Source organism: Hemitrygon akajei, chromosome 15, assembly GCF_048418815.1.
Source record: "Hemitrygon akajei chromosome 15, sHemAka1.3, whole genome shotgun sequence".
NCBI classification, from domain to species: Eukaryota; Metazoa; Chordata; class Chondrichthyes; order Myliobatiformes; family Dasyatidae; genus Hemitrygon; species Hemitrygon akajei.
This window is the reverse complement of record NC_133138.1, coordinates 26,764,870-26,792,447: the sequence shown is the minus strand read 5'-3', so window position 1 is coordinate 26,792,447 and position 27,578 is coordinate 26,764,870. Positions and strand designations below refer to the sequence as shown.

Here is a 27,578-nt window from a genome sequence, read left to right as displayed (position 1 = left end):
CTTTGAATTTTGTTTTGGTATTCATTTATTTTAAATATGCATCAGTGACAACAAAAATTGAACACAATATCCTCCCATCCACAAGGCAAATAAAGTGCTATTATTTCAGATATATCTGCACTATATTCCATTTACTGATACACTTCTTCACTTTTCTGATTGTCTCTTTTTTTAAACCTTACTGAATGGTGCAGTGGATTCTGGAGTTACAAGATAAATATTAACATCCTGTTTGAATATTGTGTTTGGTAATGGCAAAACCAGTTTCACAGGTGTGAGTTTATTATTCGTAAACTCCTTTACAAATTAAAGGAGCCAGTTAAAATTTACACTTCATAGTTTGCATAGAAATCACAGACAGCATAAAAAACTGAAGATGCTTTCTGTGTATCACAGGTAAACTGCAAGAATATTTATAACCACCATCGATATTACAAGCCATCTTCCCAAAGATAATAAAACTTCTTACAAATCCAACCAATAGTCCAAATCGTGCTGGATTTTAATACGCACACAGCAATCTATAGTGGCTGTGGTCCCAAAAAAAAAGCTTAAGTTAAAGACCCAAAACATTCTGCATGAGGGAATGAAACCTACAAATATCTTATGAAATTGAGCTAAACAGAAGTATTTATTCTAACTATAATTATGATAAAGAGTGTTTTATGGAGCCTAACTGTAATTGCATAGAACTCTGTGGAAACTCCATCTGGAAAAGCACGTATAAAATCTAGTCTCCCTACCCAAGGAGTAAGACGTAAGCAAGAAAAGTTTATCAGATTGATTCCTGCAATGTAGGGACTATCTACTGAGGAACGATCAGGCAGACTGGATCTCTGTTCTCCAGAGTTTAGCAAGACAAGAGATTGAAACAAGTATTTTTTTTATATGACAAGAGTAAATGCAGGATTAATGGAGACAAGCATCATCTGTGATGGGGAAATAGATAGTTAATGTGGACTGAAAGAGTGAAGGGGAGATAAGCAGCATAAAGAGTGTGAGGGGGAGGAGTGGAGCAAGAGCTGGCAAGTGCTAGGCGGATGGAGGAGGGAAGAGCAGCAATAGTGACAGAGGCTTGGAGGTGATAGGTGGAAGGTGTGGGTAGCAAATTCTGGCGAGAACAATGGTGTCCTGCTTCGGGGAGAGGTAAAGAGTGTAGGGTGTCTTTCAAATTCTCTACTAAATCCACCTTCTCTACCACTAACAAGGGCAGTGTGCACATGTGAAATATATTACTGTTCTTACACCATCACTACAGCTCTGCCAACATATCAGAAGATCTAGGACAGAAACAGGTGGGTAACAGATACTGAGCTTGGAGTGAATCATGGATCCTGAACATTGAATAAGTAAATAAATAAACCTCAGGCTTTACTACTGAGGTAAAGAATCATCTATGATCATACTGAATGACAGACGAGCAGCAGGGTTTGATTCCCTTACAGCTATATCCATTTCTCATATTCTTATAAATAATGATTGTGATACATCAAGATTTGGCCTATTATTTAAATTGTGTTTTCCTTACAAATAAAGTCTAGTGATTAAACATTAATTTGTATCCCAGTTTTCACTGTGTAATATTCAAGAATTTCACTTATGGATATAATTTTCTCCACAGCAGATGAATATGCAATTTCCATCCACCATTTTGACTGCTTTGAAGGTCCTTATTGAATAAAGCTGCATGAATTATAAAACAAATGTCATGATCTATACACTTGCTGTTGATCGCAAAGACAAACTGTTCTGAACAACAAACTAAAATAAACCCAGGTTGGTTTTGTGTGACCACTTGCATCAAGGAAGACAAATCTCACTAAGTAGCACAAACTGTTGCCATTTTGACAAAACCAACACCTTTTCCAGGTATCTGAAACTGTGTGAAAATATAACAGCAACCGGGTTTTAATAAGTCATTCCAGTGGCAAGATCTGCAGCATTTTCTTTTGACAAGGAAGTGTGGATCATATTAGATAAAGTTCATCTGTTCCTTCTTCCAAATCTGTTCTTCACCTGAGGAATGGCAATGCATTAGTAATGTATCCTTTAAAGATACAGTGCAACATTTCTCCTAAAATTCATCTATGGCTTATAATTAGCTCAGCTCCTGAATCCACTGACACAACCGGAGACCAAGCTTGCTGAGGTAGATACTTCCAGCTTCTTTCAGACAATATAAAAAGGTTTCTTTTTAGTTCTGTGTTAAAGTTCCTGCTTGTCCACTGATCACTGTCACCTTAATGATGTTTCTTTGGACTCTGAGTGAAGCTGTCCCCATGAAATCTCCCCAGGACGTGAGCCATCTCCACTTTGCAGTTTCCAGACCAATTCTTCCTTCTCATGAAAAAGTCTCTCCTTCATCATAGCTTCTTTCTCCAAAGCCTGCTGCAGGGCCTCATGTTCCATGGATAATTTCCTAAAGTATAATATGTACAATAAGGCATCTGTTAATTAATTATGTATTCTTTGCTATTCTTTTATCACACTACTTATTGTAACTTGTAGTCATTGTCTTTGGCTGCCACAAAACAATAAATTTAATGACACGTCAGTGATAATAAACCTGATTCAGACAATTATTATGAAGTTAATTGCACCTTTTTTTAAAAAAAAAATCACTGACTCACACGTGCAACAGCATGGAATACCCTGTTTATGGTTCCTTTGGATTTCCCACTTCTTCTCTGGAGGAAGCCCCAATGGTGTCATTAGCTGTTGGTTGCCTCAACCATAACATGTGTTATTAAATTCAAAACAATTCACCTTTCTACTGCAAGCTGCTCCTAAATTCCTCATTGAATTTATTCACAACCTTAGCTTTATGGCTTCCAGTTTTACATTCCCTGCAATGGAAACAATTCATCGCCATCTGCTCTCTCGATTTCTCCTCAACTTTTTACTTACCTCTTGAATTAGCTGCGACTTCTGCCTCTTAATAAAGGAAGAACTCCCAAGATCTTCAGCAATTTTAGATTCTTGTCTCATTTCAGTTCAAATATCATTCTAAATTTTTTTATCTTTGCAAACTCCTAACAATTTATCATTCAATAGATTTCTTGCTTTCTACAGGACCTAAAAACATAACCTTTGCTATTGCAAAGTTACCAGTGCCTTAGAAAGGACTAAATAAGGTGGATGTGGAGAGGATGTTTCCTATGATGGGGGTATCCAGAACTAGAGGGCACAGCCTCAAAACTGAGGGGTGACCTTTTAGAACAGAGGTAAGGAGGAATTTTTTAGTCAGAGAGTAATGAATCTGTGGAATGCTCTGCAACAGACCACGGTGGAGGCCAAGTCAAGAGATATACTTAAGGCAGAAGCTGATAGTTTTCTGATTGGTTAGGGCATCCAAGAATATGGTGAGAAGTCAGGTGTATGGGGTTGAGTGGGATCCGGGATCAGCCATGATGGAATGGTGGAGCAGACTCGATGGGCTGAACGGCCTAATTCTGCTCCAATGTCTTATGGTCTTAAATGCTTCATTATGTTCCACCCTGCTCCTGTACCATTTGAATACTGATATGCCAAGTCCAACAGATACATTATCTAACAATGAGCAGTCCTAGTACCTTGCAAGGGCCTGTTGGTTTTTCAGGCGAACTTTCAAGTCTTCATTTTCTTGCTGAAGTGTTTTAACTTTCTCCTCAAGTAAAATGTTCCCTTCAACCTAATAGGATAATCAAGGGAAAGAAAGATAAATCTTTGTTTTAGTAATAAAAACAAAACACAGCAAAATCAAGGAGACAGTGCTTGTGATTGTAATTTGATCAGTATTGACAGATGAATGTACCAGATTCTTCATTTGTAACACTTGCTTGTCCAGCTGATGAATCTTCTCATTCTTCATCTCCACCACAAAGTGTAAGCTCTCCAGTTCCTGAACCCAGAATAATGTTGGTGGTCGCAAATTCTGAAATTTAAAGCACAAAGTGTGAGCTGATCATTTACCCGTTCTTAATCTATTCAGAAAAATTTTGTGAAACAGATTTGTTTATTGCTTGCGCGCATCTTTGGAAAAGCACAAAAATCCTTAACTACTCAGCATCGGATTCAGGTTTAATATTGTTGCATTTGCTAATATTCTAACCTCTATTCCTCACTCTGACCTTTTACTTATTCTCACCTGCCTATTACTTTCGCCTGGGTCCCTCCTCCTTCCCTTTCTCCTATGGTCAACTGTCCTCTTCTATCAGATTCTATCTTCTCTAGCCCTTGACCTTTCCCACTTGCCTGGCTCCACCTATCACCTTCCAACTGGCCTCTTTCTCCTCTTCCCAACATTTTGATTCTGGCATCTTCCCTGTTCCTTCTCAGTCCTGTAGAAGGGTCTTGGCCCGAAAAGTTGACTGTTTATTCATTTCCATCAATGCTGCTTGAACTGCTGAGATTCTCTAGTATTTTGTATGTGTTAGTCTGGATTTCCAGAATCTGTAGAATCTCTTGTGATATGGCATTCTGTATGCATTTTTGGCAGCTTGCTTGTCTGTCTAATGTAAGAAAAATCCAGGCAGTCCAGTCACAGAATGGAGACACAAGAGACTGCAGACAATGGAATCTGAAGCAAAAAAAAACACACATTGCTGAAGAAACTTGAGTGGTCGAGCAGCATCCATGGAGGTAAAGGAATGGTTGATATTTCAGGTTGAGATCCTGCAGTCCAAGAGTTATTATTTTGCTGTTGGAGGCAACGGCACACCTCTGCTTCTTTGCAAAGGGAATTCCATGGATGCCAGTGAATTTACTGGCAATGATAATGATAGGAATACAGGAAATGCTGGGAAAAATTTACAGAGAGATGGTTCAAATTCATGTTCTACTATTTTGGTAGTCACAGGATTCAATAATAATGTTGGAGGTTCATTGCAATGAATCCCCCTCAATTAGATGATGGAAATAGTACAGCACAGTATAGGCCCTTCAGCCCATGAGTCTACGCTGCCACATGACTGCCTGATTAGATATTGCATTAATGAGCAGGTGTACCTAATAAAATGGCTACTAAATATATCATCTTGTACACCTCTGCCAAGTCAACCCTCATCCTCCTTTGTTCTAAAAAGAAATAATCAGGAAATCCTTATTCTACCAGAGCCTGCCACGTTTATGATATCATATTCATATTCTCTATCAAAAATCAAACATTAGTTGGATTGATACTAACTCAAACCATGAAGTTGCTTGGATAATCTGTTCCGTAAGCTCACTGGAATATTAGTTTTGAACCTATTCCCCCTCGAAGTGCTGGGTGTTTTGCCCAATTGTCCACTTCCGTATTTGTGCAGAAGTTAAATCAGCCCGTCACTTATTCCTTGAGTACTCCAAACAAAATCACAATGTTTCCGTAGACTTTCTTGTTCCAAGCGAGTACATATCAATATTGCATTCTCAGTTTGTAGGAAGAGCAATTCCAAAAAAAAAAATCACTGTAAAGAAAGCGAGTGCATCATGCTGGTAATATGCAGCCACGTATTTGTACACGATTGGAGCATTATAGTTATATACAGACTGGGCTTGTTCTCTCTGGAATGGAGGAGGTTGATAAAGGTTTATAAAATGAGGGGGTGAGGAAAGGTATTCAGTAAAAATATTTATCCCATGGAGTGGTGATGGGGGGGAGGAGTGGGCATAGGTTTAAGTTGAGAGGGAGGAGATTTGGAAAGGAGCTGGGGAGGTGGGTTGGGATGGTGGAACCTTTCCAGGAAGGGGTGGTTGAAGAGTGGAATGCACTACCTGAAGATGTGATGGATGCTGACACCCTCAAAAGACATTTCAGAAGCATCTAGACAAGTACTTAAATAACCAAGGCATAGAAGGCTACAGAGCTAATGAGGGTACATGGGATATGTGTACATAGGTGTAATGGCTAGCATAGAGAGGATGGGCTGAAGGGTCAGTTTCTGTGCTATACAACTCTCTTGACTCCAAAATGTGCAGATGAGAGATGTGACACCAAAACGTAACACTGGTTTTAGTTAGAACTACAGACTGAAGCATTAATAAATCCACATACCCTATCATCTCTGTTGAGACCTCTTCTTGATATCGCATCCTCAATTTTCTTTGTCTTCATTTGAAACGAGTTGACCTGGGTTGTAAGCTCCTCTATCCTTTCCTTATTAGAATAGCAATAGCAAATTAGGTTGGCATAACCAGAAGTAAATTCAGATTCCTATGTATTTATTTAACACATATCCATCGAAATACACAGTGAGTACATCGATTGCGCTAACAACCAGCACAACCCACGGAAGCATTGGGAACCGCCTGCCAGAGTCGCCACATATTTCGGCGCACACACACACACACACGCCTTCTGCCTACACTGGACCCGTGGACACTGGGCCTCTGACTTCCGCGGTAGACTCACAGACTGAGGACTTCAGCCGTTGGTCATCTACTTCCACATGTGCCGACTTCAGCCCAGCCCAGCACCAACTCTAATCTGATTCTGACACCCCAGTCCTCACACTTATGCACGAGAAACTCATCCAGAGGAGTGGCGAATGACATAGCCCAGGAAAGAAGCCAATTACACGGGAGATTCTGCAGGAAATCCAGAATATACACAAAAAATGCTGGAGGAACTTAGGAGGTCAGGCAGTATCTACGGAAATTAATAAGTAGTTGGCATTTCTGGATAAGGCCTATTAACAGGCAGCCCGTTTTCTGATCTTATCTGACCACTGCCAGATCTTACGATTGCTCTGAACGCACTTTTGTATTGAATTGAGGGAGTTAATATAATTCAAAATTTCTACTCTTAATTACTACCCATGATTCCTCTGGATGAGTGCACCTGCCTGCTTTCAGGACACAATCTGTCCTTCGATTCCTCTGTGAACACCTGGTCTTTCCATGCTCACTGCCCGAGTTGACACAGGAATAACAGGAGCCATGATAAAGAGCCTGCGCTCCTGGAGGATAATCCACCAAGAAACCAGCTTCTCCAGGAGAAGGTGGCAAGACACAGCCAGGGTTGACAGGGGTGGATAAGGCAGATGAAACACGAGCTTACCTTAAGGCATTTGTTGGTTTTCTCAAAGGATTCAGTCAATGACTCTTTCTCCTGTTTGTGCTGTTTTACAAGCTCTGGAACAAGAAAATACAGACTGCTCAGATTGGAGCTAAAACTTACACATAATTGATTCATTCTATAACATATATTTTAAATATCAATAAAATTGGAATAGTTTTATTAATTTTATTTATTTATTGAGATACATGCAGAATAAGCCCTTCTGGCCTATCAAGCCACGCTGCCTTGCAATCCCCCAGTTTAAAATCCTCGCCTAATCCCAGGACAATTTACAATGACCAATTAGCCTACCAACTGGTCCATCTTTGAACTGTGGGAGGAAACCCGAGCACCCAGAGGAAACCCACACGGTCAAGGGGAGAAGGTACAGGCAGTAGCGGGAATTGAACCTAGGTCACCTGTACTGTAAAGCGTTGTGCTAACCACTATACTGCCATGTCACGTGCACCAAGGTACAGTGAAAAGCATTATCTTGCATACTGTTCAAAGAGATCAATTCATTTCAAATTGCATCGTGACCATACAAGGTCAAATAAGAACAGAATGTAGAATAAAGTACAACAGCTACAGAGAAAGTGCAGGTGGACAATAGGGTGCAAGATCATAACGAGATAGACCACGAATCAAGACTCCACCTTATTATTACTAGGGAATCATTCAGTAGGGCGGTAGAAGCTGTACTTGAGCCAGGTTGGACATACTTTCAAGCTTTTGCATCTTATGACTGATGGGACGTGGGACAAGAGAGAATGTCTGGAGAGGGTGAGGTCTCTGATTTAGTAAACCAGGTTTTTAGTTTGATTTCAGCCATGCAAAGAAGATGCCAACTTTTTTATCAAGCCCCATTTGACAGAAAGTTAAACCCATGTCCCCAACCTGGCAACCCAGTACCATCTGTCTTCCAGTAAGATGGAGATGAAAAACTTCATTTCTTTTAAGAGCAGTAAGTTCAGAACAACTGTATTCAGCCTAGACACTATTACAGGGTACTGACGTTAGGTGTTCCATATGAATAAATTAATTAGTAGTCTCAAGAGGTAACAGAGTATATGTTTTGGGAATTTGCAGAAAATAAATTACAATAAAAGTTCACTGGACTTTAGGGCAACTTTTTCCTGGCTGTTTTATCTCATTTACAATGTGGAAACATTGGTTATTGAAGCAGAATTACAGAAACGGCACGGCAGTGCTGCGGTTTACACATCACTTTGCAGCGCCAGCTGCAAGTTCAAGGTTCAATTCCAGCCACTGTCTGTGAGGAGTTTGCACGTTCTCCCCATAATCACATGGGATCCCCTTGGCTGCTCCTGTTTCCAAAGATGTACGGTTAGGGTTAATGAGCTGTGGGCATGCTATGTTGGTGCCAGAGTGTGGCAAAACTTGTGGGCTGCCCAGCATGATCCTTGTTGAGTTGATTTGATGCGACACAAGTGATATAGTTCACTGTGTGCTTTGATGGACGTGCAAATGAAGCTGATCATTTATCATTATCAAGATGCAACAGGATCCATGCTATCTGTGCCGATTTCTTAAAGAATTAGTTCCAGCTGCAGTTCTTTGCCGCTTACAGACTTGCAAATTTTTCCTTTTCAAGTACAAATACAACTCCCCTTAAATGACAGCAACATCAAACGTTGGAGCTGGGAAAGGATATTCTGCACACTCACTGTCATTCAGGAACGTTATGGTGATACTCATCCATGATACTTTCCTTAGGGTCGAAAATGTATTAATCTCAGTCTTGAATATGCCGTATTTAATAATTAAGTGCCTATATCCCTGCACGTGTAATAGAGGTTGAATCCAAAATCTCCTGAACCAATTTACTGTAACACGCACAGAGCCAAAATCCTCAAGGAACTCAGCAGGTCGGGCAGCATCCAACAGGAGGAATAAATAGTTTCTGTTTCAAGCCGAGACCCTTCATCAAGACTGGAAAGGGATGGAGAACGAAGCCAGAAATGGGGGGGGGGGGGGGGGTGCTCAGAGAAGGATTACAAGATTGAAGGTGTTTGGTGAAGTCAGGTGGGTGGGGGAGGGGGGATGAAGTGAGAAGCTGGGAGGTGATAGGTGGAAAAGATAAAGAGCTGAAGAACGGTTCTGAAAGGAGAGTGGACCATGGGAGAAAGGACAGGAGGGGAATCACAGGGTGATGATGAGCAGGTGAAGGGAAGAAAAGGGGTAAGAGAAGATCCAGACTGGAGAATGGATAAAGAGTGAAGGGGGAAGGGGGAGAAATTACCGGAAGTTAGAGAAATCAATGTCATTCGGTCAGAATGGAGGCTACCCAAACAGAATATCAGGTGCTGCTCCTCCAACCTGAGAGTGGCCTCATCGTGGTAGAAGAGGCAGCCATGGACTGACATGTTGGCTTACTGATCCAAGGGAACTTCCTGGAATAATCTCACTAGAGACGAGAACAAATTGCTGAACTAGGGCTGTAGTGTTGCATCCCCTCAGTGACAAACATATTTGATATTATTGAGCCTCACCTCTGGGAGCAAAGTCTCTCAAAATCAGCCCTAGTAAGGGCTTAGTTGTTTGGTAATAGAATAAAAATAGAAAGTAATACAGTGCAACTCAGTATGTGTGCTGTTACTAACCTTCCATCTTTATGTTCAGTTGTAAAAGCTCTTTTATTATCCAAATATCCATTGGCTCTATGCCCGTTCTTGTTTTGGCATATCTATTTCAAGTGCTCGTGTCCATTTTCAACTTGTGTTTAAAGGGTCTCTGACTCCTTGCATTCCAAAGTCTAATTTAGCTGCATTGTGTGAGTGATGGAGTGCTTGAGGATTACAGTGTCCCCAGTTGTTCTGTTTTGTACAATTTGTCTGCAATTCCCTCTTAACTTCCAGCACTGTAAGTGCGAGGGTGCCTAACACTGTGGTAATTTTATCAATTGCACTGTACTAGTGTCACAAAAGAAAAAACACATTTCATGACATGTGTGAGTGATGATAAACCTGATTCTGAGACGGGTCTCCGTTGAGGACTGAGAGTCGGAAGGGGGCAGGGAGAGGGGAATCATGGTTGGGGAAAGGGGAAAGGAGAGGGGAGGGAGCAGGGAAGCACCAAAGAGACATTCTGTAATGATCAATAACCAATTGTTTGGAATCAAATGGCCTTGCCTGGTGTCTCAGGGCTGGGTGTGTTTGCACCAGTGCAACCACCACCCCCCAACCCTGCCTCTGGCACTCCTCCTCTGCCATCTGTCCCACACTCCTCCCGTGGCACTCCACCCTCGCTGAGTACTGAGAGGAAAATTGGTTCAGCCATGATGAAATGGCAGAGCAGACTCAATGGGTCAAATGGTCTAACTCTGCTCCCATATCTTATGGTCTTATATTGCAGTATCGGCTTGCGTCAGATTATCAGCTATTTTACTTCTCTTTGTTTCTCTTAATTCTGTAATCAGAACCTTTTGTCATGGAGGCAATTTTTGCATTTGCAGTTTGGGCATTAAATCAGTCATTACAGAAGTCAGTGGTCACAGGCCAATTATCTGCATTGTAAAGTGCTAGTGTCATTGAAACACACTACTATAAATGGTTCAAGTCCCAAAACAACTGTTCATTTCCCTCCGTAGATGATGCTTGACCTGCTGAGTTCTGTCCTTTCCCCCTCATTACTTTCTGCCTTGTTGACTTTTTTTCCCCTGATTACTTTCACCCTACTGGGATTTAAAGACTTTCTTTCCCCCCCCCCCCCCCCCCCCCCCCCCGCCTCCCAGCTAAGTGCGTGGATGCCAGGCATATGATTTGAGAAGGCAGAGAGTGAAAGTCGCTTATCACAGTGCCTGCAAGTTTTCTGTGCACGGATATTCATGACTGGGAGATGTGGTGGCCTGAATTACTGTTGCTAACACTCCTCCTAGGTCTGAAACCTGCATTGCATTTCCTGCTGAATGTTGGTGGGATATCAATCCATTATGGGTTCCGGATTATTACCTTTAATAGTTGCTTTTATAGAATTTCCTCTGGGTCTTAGTTTCGATTCTTTAATTTGGGTGTTACGAAACTCATTTGCAAAAGCTAATCTCCAAGTATAGGAGAGCCCGAGAGACCAGAAATGTACCAGGTTTACTCCCTGGTCTGCACTAGATTAGCTGTTGCACACAGAGTAAGACATGTAACTGGGTGGAGTTAAGATGGTGACATGTGGCTTCCCCTTCAAGCTCATCTGTGGAAACAGTTAAATTCCTCTTTTTAATGTCTCTTTTTTCTCCCCTTTTCAAGGTGGTTGGGGTTCTATCGAGGCCCTGATCTGCAAATGGCTCTCAAACTGCATTTCTTTTTATGACAGATGAGTTCCCATTTCTGGAGCTTGCCGACTGACGGTTTTCCGACATTCTCCAGGAGCGGCACGGAAGACGGTGCCTCCGGGGTGCAGCCCTGTGGACGAACAACTCCAGGCCAGTGTTGCCAACTGAAGCACTGCGGGAGATGGAACATCAGGATTTCACTGTGGCAGATGCATGGACAGAGTTCTCTGTATTCGAGTGGTTGCACTCTCTCTCTCGAAGGCGGAGACAGTTTACTGCCGGTTCTCGACTTGGAAAATCTTGGAATAAAAAGTGACGCAACAGACTGTAACATCGTAACAGCGACTGTCAGTCTCCTCTTCTGCTGTGAAAATGGCTGATATCTCTCTCTCTCCCTTATTTGCTGTTGCTTGCTGGTGGTGGGCGCTGACACTTTTTGCTGAAACGGGCAGGGGTGGGAAGGGGGGAGGTTAATAGAATACAGAACATAAATGTTTGCTGCTGTCTCTGTGGGGTGGGGGAAGAGGAAGTTCTGGGGTTTAACGTTTCTCTGTCATTCATTCGGTGTTCTGTTTTTCATGGACGTCTGTGAAGAGCAACCTTTCAGGTTGTATACTGTATACATTCTCTGATAATAAACAGAACCATTTGAATGTTAAAATATGCAACGGAAGAGCTAACAGGGTTTGTTGTCAATCTTTGACATTTTCGGATCCCTGCATGTGTGTGCAAAGAGTTTAGTCTCATTCACAACCCGGGACTGCTCTGTTACTATATTGATTCACACTGTGTGAAGGATGATAAAGGCAATGTTCTAGAGTATCTGAGCTCACATGTCTGGGCCCCTGTAAATTTGGGAGAATTTGTTCGTTCTGTGCCATATCATATGACATGGGTGATCATGGTCTTTCCAGGATCCTAATTGTTCTTGGCAAATTCTTCTGGGCAGTGTCTTTACAAGACAGGTGACCTCAGCCATTATCAATACTCTTCAGAGATTGTCTGCCCAGCAACGGCAGTCACATAACCAGGACTTGTGATATGTACCAGCCACTCATAAAACACAGCACCACCTGCTCCCATTGCTTCACTTGACCCTAATGGGGGGTGGGTGGGTAGGGAAGACTAAGCAGGTGCTACATCTTGCCCAAGAGTGACCTGCAGGCTAGCAGAGGGAAGGAGCACCTCACACCTCCTTTGGTAGAGACATGCCTCCATCCCCCCACCCAGTGGAAGGTTTATAATTTTTGAAAAAGTAAAATTGTGTTGCACAAATTGTTGGCCTGATGGCAGATGTTCTGAGCCTGGTTTACTGTATGATGGAAACATACATACTGTTTGTCCCTTTTCGTAAGCTGTGGTTAGAACTTGCCGAAGAATGGCTTTTATCATTTGTGCATTTGATCTGCTACCACAGCACTGAAGGCAATTAGCAGCTTTGGAGTAATTAAAACCGAATGCCAAATCTCTTGTACCACTCATGTTGCAAGTTTTAATCTCTGACTGTTCAGGCTGAAAACAAAAAGCATACACTGTATTATTCTTGATTTGCAATTGCCAGAACTTCTGTTTACCCGCTCCCTTGAGGCTTTTAATTTAGGTTACTGTTATGAAACTCATTTGCAAAAACTAATCTCTGGGTGGGGTAGAGTCCGAGAGACCAGAAATACCTCAGGATATTCCCTGCTCTGCACTGAATTAGCTGTCAACAGGCTTCATAATTCATAATCAACTAAATTTTGGAGCTGAGTGTAAGGAGATATTGAGGCAGATATCCAAAAGCCTGGTTAGAGGCTTTCGATTTCTAGAGCCTCTTTAAGAATGTGAGAGAAGAAAAGGGATTTATGAAGGTCATTTCAGAGTGAAGGACATTGTCACTTGAAAGCAATAGTAGACATTGGTCAAGAACTTACATCTGCAGATTATCAAGAGGCCAGTATTAAAAGTCTGGGATAGAAAACAAGGATAAAGGGCCAGTATGGTAGCAATTGGCATAACACTCTACAGCACCAGCAACAGGGGTTCAATTCCCCTCGCAGTCTGAAGGACCTTTGTGACTCTGTGGGTTTCCAATAGTGCGAGAGTGTAGGACCAGAGGGCACAGCCTCAGGATTGAGGGACATCCCTTTACAATAGAGATGAGGAGGAATTTCTTTACACAAAGGGTGTACATCTATGGAATTTATTGCCACAAACGATGGCGAAGGCCAAGTCATTGGGTATATTTAAACAGGGATTGTGTCATGGTTTATAACGGCATCATAGGTTACGGGAAGGAGGTAGGATTGAGAGGATTAATAGTTTACTCATGATGGAATGGCAGAGCAGACTTGATGGGCCAAATGGACTAATTCTGCTATCTGTCTTATGGTTGCACTTGTTCAGAGACAATACAAGGAACTGAACTTTCAACCTGTCATCAAAGTACACAACCGGAGTATCACAGTGAAACGACCACATTTCCATTGACTTCAATGTTGATTGAGAAGTTTCTAGAACTGGTGAGCAGGACCTCCCTATGTTAGTAATCGCATGTTTGTACAGAAAGGAAAATGGGGAAAGTGAAGGGAAACAAGGCTGGGGCAGCACAGTTCTGGTTGCTCACGTCTTTAAGCAGGGATTCCCAACCTGGGGTCCACGGACTGCTCCGTTAATGGTAGGGATCCACGGCTTAAAAAAAGGTTGGGAACCCGTCTTAAACCCCTGTCTTTTGAGTTGAGAGTTAAGGGGCAAAAGTTTAGGGGTAACACGAGGGGGAACTTCTTTACTCAGAGAGTGGTAGCTGTGTGGAACGAGCTTCCAGTAGAAGTGGTAGAGGCAGGTTCGATTTTGTCATTTAAAAAAAAAAAAAATTGGATAGTTATATGGACAGGAAAGGAATGGAGGGTTATGGGCTGAGTGCAGGCCAGTGGGACTAGGTGAGAGTAAGCATTTGGCACGGACTAGAAGGGCTGAGATGACCTGTTTCCGTGCTGTAATTGTTATATGGTTAAAGAGACACAACCTTAAAATACAGTTACCACCTTTTAGAAACAATGGGATGGGTATGAAATAAACATTAAAATGGGATGACTCCATTTAACAGATTCATTAGAAATACTATTAACATATTCTGAGCCAAATATTACATTTGCTGACCCTCAGATTGGCTTTAGCACACCCACAGTCCAGAGGAAAACAACAAGGGTTTTTGGATGCTGTGCTGAAGATGAATTTGAACAGAAAAATGTATTTATATTGAAGGAAGGCCTAAAGGGAAGTTCAGTGCCAGTGGAATCATCAAGGAAGTTGACAATGTTGGCAGATAGATTCTGTCAAAACATCCTTAGGAACAAGCAAAGAGTTTAAGTATACAAGGCTTTGGACAGGATGGGGACTGACCTTTACCTCAGCTGAGCAAGGTTACAAAGCAAACCTGTCTCAGAGGAACTGGATTGAAAGAGGGTCAGTTCAGGGCAGGCTGTAAAAGGACAACAATGTTGGCAAGGATTTGGAAAAAAAAAACTGAAGCTCTATGCCAATGTAATTCTGATCAGGAAACTTCTTTGAAAAACTGTACAGGCGTGGGTTGTTAGTGAACGGAACATTAACAGATGTATATTACTATGGAAACTGTTGCTAAAACAGCTTTTAGTAACCAGGAATATATGAATAGGTGTTTGTCTTTCACAGCTTTTCTTTTTCAGTTTATTCCATGCGGAAGAAGTCTTTCCTATTGATTTTATTAAACGGACATTAAGCATTCATCTGAATCTTTGCTTAAATTATCTGCAAAATGTAAATAAATACTTTTATGGATTGCACGTCTTTTTTAAAGATGGATAAGAGGTAAAGACACACGCGCTCAGGATAAGTTTTATTCAAACAGAACCAAAAGCACATTACCTGCTAATGCAATTTCACATTCTTCCCTGAGAGACTCTATGTACTTGCTGTGGCTAGCTTTCAGTTCCACTATTCTGGAGTCCAACAACTCTCCTTCTTTCTAACAATAAAAACAAATCATTACTCATAAACTTTTGAATAAGTATTTCCCCATTGCCAAAATATAAATCCAGTATCTACATTATCTAAGTATCTAGGTACTAGATAGAGATCTGAATCTGAAAATGCGAGACAAGGATGTGTTATTGTACTGATTGAGAAACTATTTAAATCCCAGTAGTTCCTCAGACAATATTCAAAGGTCCCAAGGTTCATTTTATTATCAAACTATACAACTCTGAAATTCTTCAATTCTCCAGCTTGCTGTGAGATCAAGAAAAAAAACCATCACAATCATCAACCCTCAAAATAACAACTCCCTGCAAAAAAAAACAAACAAAAACAGGACAGGCACATCGACCCCCAAATCCCTCCACCCACACAAAAAAACTAACAAAATGAATCAGACATATCAACTCCCCCAAATCTCCCGTCCCCACACAAAAAAAACGAGAAGATCAGGTAAATAAACACAGAATATAAAAACTAAAAGACTGAGTCTATAGTCCAAAATCCAAATTGCAGAATAAACCTGGAAAATACTCTCCGGCTCGGATGAAGCAGCAGGGTTTCTCCTCTCTGGTACAAAGCAAACGATCAAAAGACAGTCAGCCAGCCCTCACCCTCTGCTCTGTCTTCGATGCTTCAATTTCCCTCATCGCTTTAATTGCGGAACAATGGCAGCTTTAATCAGTGAAATGAAGCCAAACATCAGCTTGCACCCTGTCCTGCAGCCTGCCCGTTATGAGGTTCGCGCACACTGCCTCTTGGAATTCTCTCAGAGACTGCAGAGCGCTGGAACACCCAAACGATCTCCAAACTTCCACACTGGCCTTGATGTTTCAATTGCCCTCGTCGCTTTAATCGGTGAACAATGGAAGCTTTAATAGCCGAAATAGGGTCAAATATGGGCTCGCTCACCGAGGTTTGTTCACACTGCTGCTGCATCCCAGAATCCTCCGAGACTGCAGAGCGTTGAAACACCCAAACGATCTCCAAACAGCAAAACCTGGGCTCTAAAAGTTCCAGAATCACATTCAAGATGAGAAACAAAAGTAAAAGACATAAAAGAAGGGGAAAAAAATGGTTTCACGATCTATTTAGAAAATGTCGATGAAAGGAGCATTGTATGTAGGCGCCATCTTGACCAGAAGTTTTCTTTGTCTTTCTCTTGCACTAATGTCATTATGTTCATTTCACCATGTAAGTTACGTATAACTTATGTTCCTCATCCTTTTTTTGTGCCTGCGACCTCGACTTCCTTATCTTAGCCCACTGCTCAATTCTCTCTAATGACTGTGTGGCTAAGCACCATCTATAAATTCAGAGACAACATCACTGTAAAATAGAGATGAAGAGGTGCACAAGAATGAGATAAATTGGCCTGCTGAGTGGTGTCACAACAATAACTTTGCTCCCAATGTCAGCAAAATCAAAAAATTAATTGTGTACTTTCAGTAGAGGAAGTTAGGAGAATGCAGATCAGTCCTTATTGGGGAGGGGCCGGGGGGGGGGGTGCGATAGTGAGTTGAGCAGCTTCAAGTTCCTGATTAGACCATAAGATATAGGAGCAGAATTCGGCCATTCGGCCCATCGAGTCTGCTCTGCCACTTCATCATGACGATCCAATTTTCCTCTCAGCCACAATCTCATGCCTCCCCCCATATCCTTTCATGCCCTGACCAATCAAGAATCTTTCAACCTCTACCCTAAATATACATAAAGACTTGACCTCCACAGCTGCCTGTAGTGAAGAATTCCACAGATTCACCACCCTCTGGCTAAAGACATTCCTCCTCATCTCCATTCTAAAAGGACACACCTCTATTCTGAGAGTGTGTCTCCTGGTCTTAGACTCTTCCCACATAAGAAACATCCTCTCCACAACCACTCTATCAAGACTAGTCTTCTGGCACCATTCTGGAATCTAGTGATTCCTGAAAGGTCACTACTAATGCATTCATAATCTCTTTAGCCACCTCTTTCAGAACCATGGGGTGTTCATCATCTGGCCCAGGTGACTTCTCCATCTTTAGACCTTTCAATTTCCCAAGAACCTTCTCCCTACTGATGTTAACTTCACACACTTCATGACCCCTGACACCTGGAACTTCCGCTGTACTGCCAGTGCCTTCCACAGCAAAGATTTGAGCAAAATGCTTACTCAGTTTGTCTGCCATTTCCTTGTCCCCTATTACCACCTCTCCAGTATAATTTTCCAGCAGTCCGATACCCACTCTCGCCTCTCTTTTACTCTTCATGTATCTGAAGAAACTTTTGGTATTCTCTTTAATATTATTGGCTAGCTTACTTTCATATTCCATCTTTACCTTCTTAATGACTTCTTAAGTTGCTTTCAGTTTGTGCTTGAAAGCTTCCCAATCCTCTAACTTCCCACTAGTGTTTCCTATTTAAGTTATTTTTGTCTTAGCACTGTACTGCTACTGTAAAACTATAAAGTTCACACCAAGTATGACAGTGGTAACAAACCTGATTCTCAGTCTCTTAATACAAGTTCAAGTTTGTCATGTTTGTAATGTGTTGTGCTATTGCTGATAAAACTAAAGCTAACTTCCATTGCATTTATACTCTGTGTATGTCTATGACAATAAAACTTGACTAGTTAAATACTTGAACAAAACCGTGTACCTTTATATTAAAAATTCACATGATGAGTTGAATTATTCCATAGTGTAGATGTAATAAAGAATTTATTTTCAAAATATGCAGTGGAACAGTTTCCAGAGTTTGTTCCTTACTTCTTAGGGATAATGTATCAGGAAAACTGAATAATTAACCTCAGAGTCATCTGTACATTGATGGGACACTAATACACAGCATTGTGTGACTTTCATGCTGTTTGGCTCCTCAGCTGCATTTCAGCTTGTAAACATTCACCCTGTCAATATCTTTCAATTCCTTACTTCTGTAGTCCACACCACTTTGACTGACCTTCTTTGCTCCTTCCTTAGCTACCTGACATAGTCGATGCAACTCCAGAATTGCCGTTTGCCAGTGGCTCCTTTGAGATCGACAGGTGGTATCAATCTCACGGGTTAGCTCACTTCTGACCTCCCGTCTCTGTGCACCGCATTGTACAAGTCAGGAATGAACTGGAGATCAGACGCTGGCACACTTGACCTTGGAACATCACCACTGGCCTCATTATTTAGTCCAGAGTCTGCAAAGAAATGCATTGCACTGAAGGGCCAGATGCAGTTCACACTCTGTGGATCACTAATGGCTGGTCTGTAAGGCACAAATCCTTTCATTTAACTGAAAACTTACATGCAGGTATGGCAAAACACTGCTTATTCAGCATGTCCTGATGGTGCTGGACTCGTAGGTTTTCAAGACCCCTGCATGCTTTTCCAATTAATACTCCAGCACATTTCAAATTTAGTTTTGAAAAGAATTTACACAATTGTACAATATGTTTCCTGGCAAACCTAGTAAGTTTCATGAGAATTGAGGCCTCCGGTGCATTAAAGAGAATGTGTGAAGCAGCATCTTAGGACTCAGATACCAAACCATCAGATAGCAGTTTAAATTATCACTGTTTTATTCTTTTATCTATTTTGCTTTATTTTTAAGTATATGTCTATTAACTTTTGTTTCTTGACATGCTTATTTTTTCATTATTTAACTCAATTGGAGTAGTTTTTATAATAGTCAACAGCAATTTTAAAAACTATTGAGTGCCTTAGGTAGCAGCGAGCTGTCAAAAGACCATCAGGGCAGCCTGGGGCAGGGCGTCAGGATGCCAGGATCCACCCTCTGAGGCCTGGCAGCTGCACACAGACTCCTTAGAATCACGGGAGAGCTGGAGAATCGAGGCTTTGAGATTGTTTAGAACTGCACAAAACAGCTGTGGGGAAAGCATGTGAGGGAAACCGGCGGGAGTCTAGATTTAACTACAGTCCGGCCGATGGCTTTGCTCTACTAAGCCTGCACACATTCATGCGGGAATTCCTCACTTTGTTGATAAGTATTCACCTCTCAGTCAGATTAGCTGGTCATCATCACATTGCCCTCTGTGATTAGCAACAAACCTATCACGCCAAAAAACACCATCCCTGCCTTTACAACGGCAGATTGCCTATCAAATATTCAATCGCCCAGAATTTCTCTCATAGAGACATTTGGTAAAAGTGAGTACAGAAGTCACAACGCTCAGTTTGCATAGCACCCAAATTTCTGCCTGCTGTCAGACAAATCAGCTTTACTCAACACACACAAACGCTGGAAACCCTCGGCAGGTCACCCAGCAGCTATGGAACAATGAAGGGTCTCAGTCCAAAACATTCGACTGTTTATTTCCCTCCACAGCTGCCTGCCTGAACTGTTGAGCTCCTCCAGCATTTTGTGTGTCCTGCTCAATGATTCCAATACTATCCGAATTAAATGTTAGCCCTTGGGGACTGAGCAGAGAATACACCCTTTTCTGCCTCCACTTTCCATTTGCACACCAGTCACAAATTACTGTAAAAGGAAATGATTTGCCAGCGTTCATCTTGCTTTCAAGGTTCATACCTTTTGCTGTTCCTTTTTCAGTTTCTCGATGGCCTCTGCGTGAAGGTATTGAAGCTGTTGCTTCTCGGTGTTGTGCGTTGACCCCAGGTCTTCCCTGAGTTGTGCAAGTTCCTTCTCGTGCTCCTCTCTGATCCTTTCCACTTCCTTCTCGTGTAGTTCCACAGCAACAGTCTCTGCCCCCTGCAGCGGACTGCAAGCAGCTCCAGGCAAAGCTGAAAAAAGAGAGAAGAAATACAATTATTTAGTACTGGAAAGCGTAAAGGCTAGATATTCTAAAATCACAGCCTGTAGGCAGAACAACATGGTTAGTGCGACTCTATTACAGGTCGGGGTATCGGAGTTCAGAGTTCAGTCCCGGTGCCGTCTGTAAGGAGTCTCTGTACGTCCTCCCTGTGGAATGCATGGGTTTTCCCTGGGTGCTCTACTTTTCTCCCAAAGTCCAAGAGCATACCAGGTAGGTTAATTGGTCATTATAAATTGTCCCATGATTAGGTTAGCATTAAATCAGGGTTGTTGGGTGCTGCTGGGGCAGAGTGACTCGGACAGCAGGAGGGCCTATTCCGCGCTGTATCTCTACATAAATAAGTAAATGAAACACACAAAATACTGCAGGAAATCAGCAGGCTAGGTAGCATCTATGGAGAGGAATAAGCAGTCAATGTTTCCGGCCGAGACCCTTCATCAGGACTGGAACGGAAAGGGGAAAGAGGCCAGAATAGGGAGGTGGGGGGGAGGGGATGGGGTACAAGATGACAGGTGATAAGTGAAACCAGGTGAAGGGGTAAGTAGGTGGGTGGGTGAGGGAGGATGAAGTAAGAAGCTGGGAGGTGATAGGTAGAAGACATGAAGTGCTGAAGAACAAGGAATCTAATAGGAGAGAAGAGTGAACCATGGGAGAAAGGGAAGGAGGAGGGGAACCAGCGGCAGATGATTGGCAGGAGAAGGGAAGGGAAAGGATAAATAGGGAGCCAGAATGGGGAATTGATAAAGAGAGGGGTGAGGGGCCAGAAGTTAGAGAAATTAATGTTCAGTTGAGGTTGCAGGCTAGCCAGATGGAATATGAGGTGTTGCTGCTCCAACCTGAGTGTGGTCTATGTTAGTTTTATGGTCATGAAATCGTTGCAGTAGATAAGGTCATGGGCCAACACGTCATTATTTAATTGATATTAATTTTCAATTCCCATTATGTCAAAGAAACCTTTTGACAAACTTGTCTTCGTAGATCAAATTCTGAGTATAGGATTTGGAATGTTCTGTTGAAGCTCATAAGACATTGGTAAGGCCTAATTTGGAGTATTGTATGTCGTTTTGGTCACCTACCTACAAGAAAGATGTAAATAAGATTGAAAGAGTAAAGAGAAAGTTTACGAGGAGACTGGAGAACCTGAGTTATAAGGGAAGATTAAACAGGTTAGAACTTTGTTCGCTAGAATGTGGAAGACTGAGAGGAGATTTGATAGAGGTATACACATAATGAGAGGTACGGATAGGGTGAATGCAAGCAGGCTTTTTCCACCGAGGTTGGGTGGGAGTACAACTACAGGTGATAGGCTAAGGGTGAAAGGTGACATGTTTAAGGGGAACCCGAGGGGAAACTTCTTCACTCCGAGGATCATGAGAGTTTGGAATGAGCTGCCGGTGCAAGTGGTGGATGCAATTTCAACATTTAAGAGAAATTTGGATAAGTACATAGATAGCAGGAATATGGAGGGCTATGGTCCGGGTGCAGGTCGATGAAACTAGGCAGATTAAATGGTTCAGCATGGACTAGGTGGGCCAAAGAGCCTGATTCTGTTCTGTGGTTTTCTAGGACTCTAAATATGCACAGCAGTTTGCTGGTGCTTAGCCAAAGCTCTTGTTAAAAATCATCCAGCCGCTGTGGTAACTAAGCAGCGAATCGCAGGGCACGTTATAAACGTTTCAGTGATAAAGACAAAGGTTACAGTCATGCTCCCATATACCAGGGATCAGTTCTCAGATGTGGATTCTAACACTTGTCATCCATTAAAGATTAGATGTCACACACAAACCACTAACACTGAAATTACAATAGGTGCTTTGCCAGCAAAGATCCACACTTTGGCTGTGCTAAACCTCCAGATGTCAGATGTTGTTTCTCTTAAGCCAGAAAGTTGAGAGTCCATATCCCTCTGGAGACTTGAACTTGAAAATCCAGGCTGACATTCTAGAATTAACACAGTAGTGGACTGTTGCAGGTTGTGTGTTACAATGAAACATTAAACCAACACTGCACCCCTTTTATACCCCCTGCTCTTTGCTCTTTCAGATAGATCAGCCCGTTTACAACACGAACAGAAGAGATTTTGCAGACGCTGGAAAAATTCAGAGCAACAGACACACACAAAACGCTGGTGGAATTTAGCAGGTCAGACAACAACTATGGAGAGGAATTAAGGGTCAAAGTTCAAAGTACATACAAGTCGCCATATACAACTCTGAGATTCATTTACTTGTGGGCGCACTCAATAAATCCAATCACTATAAAAGAATCAATGAAAGACTGAACCAATAGGGTCAACAACCAGTGTGCAATAGACAACAAACTGTACAAATACAAAAAGAAAGAAAAAATAATAATAATTAAGTATTGAGATGAAGAGTCATTGAAAATGAGTCCATCGGTTGTGGGAACAGTTCAGTGATGAGGCAAGTTGAGTGACATTATCCCCTCTGGTTTGAAAGCCTGATTGCTGAGGGGTAATAACTGTTCCTGAACCTGGTCGTGTGAGTCCTGAGGCTCCTGTACCTTCTTCCTGATGGCGGCAACAAAAAGAGAGCATGATCTGGGTGGTGGGGGTCCCCTGACAATGGATGCCGCTTTTCTGCGACAATGCTTCGTGTAGACGTGCTCAACGGTGCGGAGGGCTTTGTCCATGATGGGTTGGGCTGTATCCACTAATTTTTTGTAGGAATTTCCATTCAAGGGCATTGGTGTTTCCATATACACCAGCTAGTTAGTATACTCTCCACCACACATCTATAGAAGTTTCTCATGGTTTTACTCTACTGTGCCTATAATCTTGTTTATTATTTATTATAATGCCTGCACTATTTTGTGCACTTTATGCAGTCCTGGGTAGGTCTGTAGTCTAGTGTAGTTTTTTCTGTGTTGTTTTTACGTGGTTCAGTGTAGTTTTTGTATTGTTTCATGTAGCACCATGGTCCTGAAAAACGTTGTCTCGTTTTTACTGTGTACTATACCAGCAGTTATGGTCAAAATGATAACAAAAAGTGACTTGACTAGATGTCATGCTGAATCATCGCAAACTTCTAAGGAAATAGAGGCACTTTCATAACATCAGGCCAAGATCAATCATTAGGACTGGAAAGGAACGAGGAGGAAGCCAGAATAAGAAGGTGGAGGAGGGGAAGGAATATAAGCTGAAAGGTGGTAGGAGAAGTCGGGGGGGGGGGAAGGTAGGTGGGTGGGGAAGAGGTGATGGAGTGAGAAGCTGGGAGGTGACAGGTGGAAGAGGTAATGCGCTGAAGAAAGGATTTGATAGGAAAGGGGAGTAGACTGGGCACCAGAGGGAGTTGATAGGCAAGTGAGGAGAAGGAGTAGGGGTAAGAGGGGAGCTGGAATTGGGACTTATAAGCATTTCCAGCTTGTGATCTTCTTTCAGCCACGTCTCAGTGATACCCACAACATCATACCACCCAATCTGACGGTACTACAAGAGCATTTACCTTATCTTCTAAACGTTGTGCAATCAAATATAACACCTTCCGTCCTGTATCATCACCCTGTTCGATTTTGCCCCCATGTTACACTTCAGCTCCTCTCGCTGACTGCAATTTTGCCCTATCGTCTGCCGGTCCTTCCCCAGTCTCATTGTGCATCGATTTCTAAACCAACTGCCCCACCCTCTGCCGCTATCACACCAGCTTCCACCCTCTTCCAAATTAGTTTAAACCTTCCCCACAGCTCTAGCAAACCTGCCCACAAGGGCTTTGATCCCTCTTGGGTTCAGGTGTATTATGTCCTTTTTGTACAGGTCATACCTTCCCCAGAAGAGATCCAGAAATCTGAAACCCTGCACCTTTTACCACTGCCTCAGCCACTCATTCATCTGTACTATCATCCTTTCCTGCACTAACTAGCACATGATACCGGGACTAATCCTGAAATTACTATATGGGAGGTCCTGTTCTTCAGCCTCTTCCATAACTCCCTATAATCACTGCACAGGATCTATTACTCTTTCCACCCATCTCATTGGTGCCAATGTGCACCATGACCTCTGGCTGTTCTCACCCCCTACTGAGAATATTCTGAAGCTGCTCTGAGACATCCTGACCCTAGCACCTGGAAGGCAACACATCATCCTAGCAACTCTTCCGCAACCACAGAATCTCCTAACTGTCCCCCAAATTATGGAGTCTCCCGTCTTTATCGGTCAACCTGACTTTACCCTTCCCTGCTGATCCCACTGGTTTGGTGGCTGCTGCTGTACCCTGATAGGCCATCACCCCAGCAGCATCCAAAGGGTTATACTTGTTGCTGAGGAGAATGAGCCCAGGGAAACCCTGCACTGACTGCGTACTCCCATTACTTCTTCTGTCTGCTATCTGAAGCCTGCACTGTGGGTGTGACCACCTCAGCAAAAGTCTCATCCATCAGGTTTTCATTCTCCAAGATGGTCCAGCTCTAGTTCTTTGACCTTGTGAGTCAGGAGCTGCAGTTGGTTGCACTTCCCGCAGACATAGTCGTCAGGGAAACCGTGAGGTATCTGCAGTCCCACATCTCTCAGGAGGAGCATTCCACTGTCTGAACTACCATCCTGCCATCTTGTTAAACACCCTTCTTCTCAAGCTTAAGTTCTAGCCTGTACCTGTTCTTGCCCAAGCCTGTTGAGCCAAAGCCTGGCCATCTTAGTTGATTTTAACTCCTGAATCAATGCCACTAACTCTGAGCTGGTACTATGATTGCCGTGGGAGCTTGCCTTGCACAATTCAAACCCCGAATTTCTTGCATAACAAATGTAACCCATCTTCATACTTCAGATGCTGAAAAACACCTAGAAAAGTCCTCAAGGTCTCAGAATCAGTGGAAAAAAAAAGTCAGAGGATTATAATATGCAGGATTTAATATTTCCTTGCAGATATAGTGCAGTAACCGTCCCTTCCGGCACAACAAGGCCAACGCTGAACAAATACATCCATGTGACCAATTAACCTACTAATCTCATGTCATTGGAATGTGGGAGGAAACTGGAGCTCCCAGAGGAAGCCCACAGGGTCAGGGGCTGAATGTATAAACTCCTTACAGTCGTTGGTGGAATTAAACTGAAGTTGCTGGCACTGTAATAGTGTTCCAATAACTGCTACATGGTAAGAGATGATGGAATTGACTAAATTTTTCTGCCAGGAGACTGTCCCCAGCTCAAGGGGCTGATTGGCCTCACTTTATGTTGTGAAATTTCTACAACTCAGCATCCATAAGACCATAGGACATTTAGCCTCTTGTGTTTGCTCCTCTGTTCTATCATGGATGAATCACTATCACCCTCAACCCCATTCTCCTGTCTTTTCCCCATAACCTTTGACACCTTTACCAATCAAGAATCTAGCAACTGCTGCTTTAAATATACCCAATGACTTGGCCTGCAAATGAATTCCACAGAATCATCACTCTCTAGCTAAAAAACTCCCCATTTCTGTTCTAAGGCAATGTCCTTGTATTCTGAGGCTGTGCTCTCTGGTCCTCGACTCCACCACTATAGGAAACATCCTCTCCAAATCCACTCTATCTAGGGCTTTTAATATTCGACAGATATCAATGAAATCCCCCCCGCCCCGCCCCCCCCACCCCCCCCCCCCCCCATCCAGCCAGAGGACAAATTAGTTCCCTTTCCTGCTGATCCTCGCTGCACATCTCACAAACCTCACTATCAGAGTCCGGAGACCTGCACCATGTGTTTGGGTTAGTGAAGTAACAGGAGAAAACAGAGTCTGCAGTCGTCGTGATAATGAGAGTCTGAGACGTAAACACGTGCCAGCTGCACGTAACCTCTGTACACATTTTCAACCTTCTGCCACAGTCTTAATTTCACTTCTTGTTAAAAACTAAGCACCTAATGTAAACAGAAACTGTGATGTAGAATCCAGTAATTATTTGGTGCAAAACAGAGTTACTGGCGATTTCAGAATCTTCACCTCCCAAGATCAAGAGAGGACTGTGGGGATGAAAAGGACAAGAGGAGAAACAAAGGGAAGATATTGGAGAAACAGAAAGGAACTTTATACTGGCTTGCTGCGCGGACAAACTGTGAAGTGAAAGCTACTTGAAACAACAGTGAAATAGGGACTCATTGCCCTTCTGTGCAAAGAGAACACATTGGGTGTTCGTCCATCTTTATTTTGTGTGTAGTTTTTCATCGACTCTACTGTTTTATTCTGTACCTTCTGTGAATGCCCGCAAGAGGATGAATCTTAGGATAGTGTTTGGTGGCATATGTGTGCTTTGATAATATTAAGTTTACTTCTGCTTGGAAAATGGTCAAATACAGAAAAGCAAAGGGTATCAGCTGTCACGTGAATTCATTGAAGCATCACTGTCCTGAAACAGACTGTTAAATTTAATTTAGTGATCTTTACAGATTGCCTTCCACCACCCCAGCCATATCGCCGTGTATTTTACTGGCGTTGGACGGTGCGGCAACACCCGTGGGCTGCCTCCCCCCCCCCCCCCCCCCGGTGTACTGGTTGTTAACGCAGACACAGTTTACTGCGCAGCATAGAGTGATGAACAGAGAACAACACAACACAGGAACAGGCCATTCAGCCCACAATGTTGTGCTGAACCGATTATATTAGTAATCAAATGGCCAGCTAAACTCATCTCTTCTGCCTACACAAAGTCCATACCCTTCCATTTTCCCCATATTCATGTACCTATTTAAACATCTCTTAAAAATCCCTAATGTATCTGCCTTTACCAACAACCCAGGCAGGGTATTCCAGGCATCCGCCACACTCTGTGTGAAAAACTTACTTCTCACATCTCCTTTGAAATTATCCCCTCTTACCTTAAGTGCCCTCTGCTATCTCTCTCTATACGTGTGAGGGACCTGAAGCAGATCTGATACTTCCATTCCATTTTAGAATTGCAATTTAATTAAACTTAAAAACTTCTCATGCATTTAAAATGAATATAAATCTATTTTGAAAATAAATTTTTGCTTGAGAAAACAAGATCAGTAGTCACGCCTTGGGTTAACATTAAAACATGGTATCGTGAAAGAACAATCAATCTTAATTGGACTTGTCCAGATTGAGACAAGTCAAATTAAAAAGGACACTAGAAATACTTACCTAAGGAGACTGATACTTAAAGGAATGGTTCCATATTCAAAAGGACAGTCTGTAGTTTTCAGTATTCCCTTTGATGACTATGTTTGAGACAATTCCATAAATAATACATTTCGTAAACGCAAGATTCTGCAGGTACTGGAAATCCAGCAAAACACACACAAAATGCTGGACCAACTCAGCAAGTCAAGCAGCAACTTTGGAGAGGAATGATGACTCAGCACCGATGGAAAGTTTATTTCCACAGGTACTGCCTGACATACAGAGTTCCTCCAGCATGTTGTGAATTATATTTTTTTCCTGTTGTTAATTGTACTGTCTGATTATTCTCATTGTCTGAAATCCAGAAAAATCAAAATTCACTGAAAATAAAGAGCATAACAGTAAGTAGAATCAGCTTCAATTTACTGTTAGTCATTTATACAG

General features: G+C 42.4%; 2 protein-coding genes across 3 annotated transcripts in view; one reads left to right on the top strand and one right to left on the bottom strand.

Moving 5' to 3' along the window:
- LOC140739224 (platelet-derived growth factor receptor-like protein) overlaps nt 1–11,939 on the top strand; it is a 34,801-nt gene extending 22,862 nt beyond the window's left edge. Inside the window, exon 5 of one of the 2 annotated variants that reach the window (XM_073067323.1) lies at nt 11,345–11,939. In XM_073067323.1, the coding sequence (XP_072923424.1) occupies nt 11,345–11,683 (339 nt within the window). In that variant the 3' untranslated portion in view covers nt 11,684–11,939. The remainder of the gene's footprint in view (nt 1–11,344) is intronic. The other variant, XM_073067321.1, reaches the window with a different exon arrangement.
- Nucleotides 8–27,578, bottom strand: part of ccdc69 (coiled-coil domain containing 69) — a 58,746-nt gene continuing 31,175 nt past the window's right edge. The window contains exons 3-9 of the mRNA XM_073067324.1: nt 19,821–20,032; nt 15,189–15,288; nt 7,019–7,092; nt 6,014–6,115; nt 3,794–3,913; nt 3,573–3,670; nt 8–2,419 (exon numbers count right to left, since the gene is read on the bottom strand). Of these exons, the coding sequence (XP_072923425.1) occupies nt 2,236–2,419; nt 3,573–3,670; nt 3,794–3,913; nt 6,014–6,115; nt 7,019–7,092; nt 15,189–15,288; nt 19,821–20,032 (890 nt within the window). The 3' untranslated portion in view covers nt 8–2,235. The remainder of the gene's footprint in view (nt 2,420–3,572; nt 3,671–3,793; nt 3,914–6,013; nt 6,116–7,018; nt 7,093–15,188; nt 15,289–19,820; nt 20,033–27,578) is intronic.